At 36.1% G+C, this 2,800-nt stretch overlaps 1 protein-coding gene across 1 annotated transcript in view; it reads right to left on the bottom strand.

The window, feature by feature from the left end:
- The window catches only part of LOC111089815 (protein piccolo-like), a 17,114-nt gene that overhangs the window by 6,045 nt on the left and 8,269 nt on the right, over positions 1–2,800 (bottom strand). Inside the window, exons 6-7 of the mRNA XM_022402933.1 lie at positions 797–946; positions 463–549 (exon numbers count right to left, since the gene is read on the bottom strand). Coding sequence (XP_022258641.1) covers positions 463–549; positions 797–946 — 237 coding nt within the window. The remainder of the gene's footprint in view (positions 1–462; positions 550–796; positions 947–2,800) is intronic.

Below are 2,800 nucleotides of genomic sequence, written 5' to 3'. Positions count from 1 at the left end.
AATACCATAGATAGGCCTAAATAAAATGTTTTTAATTGTGTACCAGTTTAACGTTGAATATTATTTATGATTTTTTTTACGTTATTGTTCAGCTGTTGTTTACAGGTCGCTATAAATAATTATTGGTAGTTTTTGATATAGGACGTTTTAGGCTTAATTTCCAAATTAAGGCTACATTTTCTTTACTCAGTTTAGACACATTCTCCCCACCCCCTACTCCAATGGCTCCACAGTAAGTCTATGTGCTTTTAACGCTAAAACCCGGATTTCGATACCCGTGCTTAGTACAGCACAGATACTTTATTGTGTAGCTTTGTGTTTAACAACAAACAAATCTTTTAAGACATTAGATGTGTCATGATTAATGTGTTTTTTTTAACATGCCAATATAACTACAGGGGGGGGGGGATGAGCATTTATCAATGTAGTGATAAGTAAAGTCAACATTATAAACTTGAATACCTCGTTCACCGTCTATATCAGGGGATCGATGTATCCTGAAACTGGCACTTTTTACTCTAGGGTTCCTCTTGGCGTTGGAACACACATCTATGTAAGAATGAAACCAAATTTAATAGATCAGTGACAAGTATATTAACATTAACCACATGAATATAATTTAACGTTAATCACGTGAACATTACAGCTAACGTGCTTTTAGATAAGAGACTTTCATTAATCCCACTCCTTTTACCATGATTGTACACGTTCTCTTTAGAGATGTAATAACCAATAAATCAGTGAATTTATTCACCTACATTCTGTCTAAGTTACCTGCTTGACGGAAGTGACTCACCTGACCTACCGTCCTGTGCATGAAGACTAGAGGATTTCTTTCTGCTGTGTTCCTGTTTAAAATCATCATGTGACGTAATTGGTGAACTCGTAATGTTTTTAGCGTCATCTAGCGGCTGTGTTTGGTAACTCGCACTGCTTGGATGAAGAACTGAAGCAAAAAAAAAAGATTTCTAAATCTTCGAATAAAATGTCTTAATAAGTGTATCTATATATGGTGTGAACCTGATAACAAGACATAAACCGAGGTTTCTTTCCATGCAGTTACTGTTCTTATGAGTAGGCATACCTATAATCCATAGCATTTACTTTCTTAGGCCTAATATTGACTGAGAACGGTTGCACCTCATGTAGTTATGAACCAGTATCTACTGGTATGGTTTAGGGTTAACTGAAAACAGTGGAACCTTATGTAGTTAAGAACCAGTATCTACCAGTATGATCCGGCTAGTTACTAGTTACAAATTTAGGGTTTATAAAAGGTTTTAGAGGTAGTTTTCGACGCTAACTTGAGCTACTTTTCCTATCAGAAACAGACACTGTTTTTGTGTGTGTTAGATTTATTTAGTAAATTTGTGATTTGTTCTTGTACACTTTAATCGTATCTGAACAACATATTAACCGTGAAGGATTAAAACAAGGTTTGTTCAGGTACAAAGTCACTAAACGCCTACTGTTCCTCAGTTGTCACATCAACAGGTCACGTGTTAAGAATGTCAAAGGTTTACACTCGTAGAGTGCGCTGAGCTAGTCTTTCTGTGTGAGAAAACAGACATAACAGTGTTACAAGTGCTACAGGGACGACGTTAAAGCTATTGAACAACCCTCTGGTGGGCAAACGGTGTGTCACTAAGTGTATTCTATTAAAAACGCTCCAACAATATTGAGTAAGTTATGTTTCAATCTGTTTAAAGTAATCGTATATTTTATATCCTTGCCTACATATACGAACAAAAACACTTTTATTTGCTCGTTCCTTGCTAGAGCAGAAAGAAAGTTGTGTAAGTTTGTTTACCCTTCAAATAAACATGGCGCAGTGCAGCACGTGATCTAACGGCTTTATCTATAGGAAATAAAGAAGACGTAGGCTGATTCGAGAAATATCTAGGGAAGAGAAAAAACTTTGCCAACAACTTCAAATCTTAATTTACCATAGCAAAAAGTATTATGAATTGGTTCACAAAATTTAATACAGTCAATGACTGAGTCCTACGGTGGTTCTACGGAAAACCCGAGGGCTTATGACAATAAAATAGCCAGGGCTTATGACAATAAAATAGCCTTATGGTTATCAACAAAGAGCACTGTAGAAATAGCATTGTTTTTCCCAATATTCTCAAATGGACACGAATTATAACCTTACGAGGGTCATTGTTAAGCCTATTTCAATTAACAATCTGTAACTTTACTGATGGAAAGTGTTCAAGGAAGCGTGGTTTGGTTTGATCTGTTAGAAATTTCGCGCAAAGCTACTACAGGGCTATCTTCGCTACCCCTCCCTAATTTAACAGTGATAGATTAGAAGGAAGGCAGATAGTCAACACCACCCACCGCCAACTCTTGGGTACTCGTTTACTAACGAATAGTGGGATTGACCATAACATTATAATACCCCCATAGCTGATAGGGCGAGCATGCTCGGTGACGGAGATTCGAACCCGTGACCCTCAGATTGCGAGTCGAAAGGAAGGATGGAAATATCTGACTGAAAGAAGGATGGCAAGATGGCATTTATCTGTACAAAAACAAACAACAACGACAACTTATTGTGTTATTTAAATGAAGAAAGACCATTTTAGATCATTCTAATTGTTTCAGTTTTTAGGCTTAATAAATGATTTTATTTAGAACAGTTGTAAAATGGTGTTATCGTCATTTCGTTTGTTTGTTTTGGAGCAAAGACACATTTCGTTATCTACTGTGTATAAAAACAAAAACAAAAAAAACAAGTGTGATCCAGAACGAACAACACTTTAAATTTGTAAAGTTTTTTTTTTTGTCGATG

The sequence above is a fragment of the Limulus polyphemus genome, unplaced genomic scaffold, assembly GCF_000517525.1.
Source record: "Limulus polyphemus unplaced genomic scaffold, Limulus_polyphemus-2.1.2 Scaffold7449, whole genome shotgun sequence".
In the NCBI taxonomy this organism is placed as follows: Eukaryota; Metazoa; Arthropoda; class Merostomata; order Xiphosura; family Limulidae; genus Limulus; species Limulus polyphemus.
This window is presented reverse-complemented; position numbering and strand designations above follow the sequence as displayed.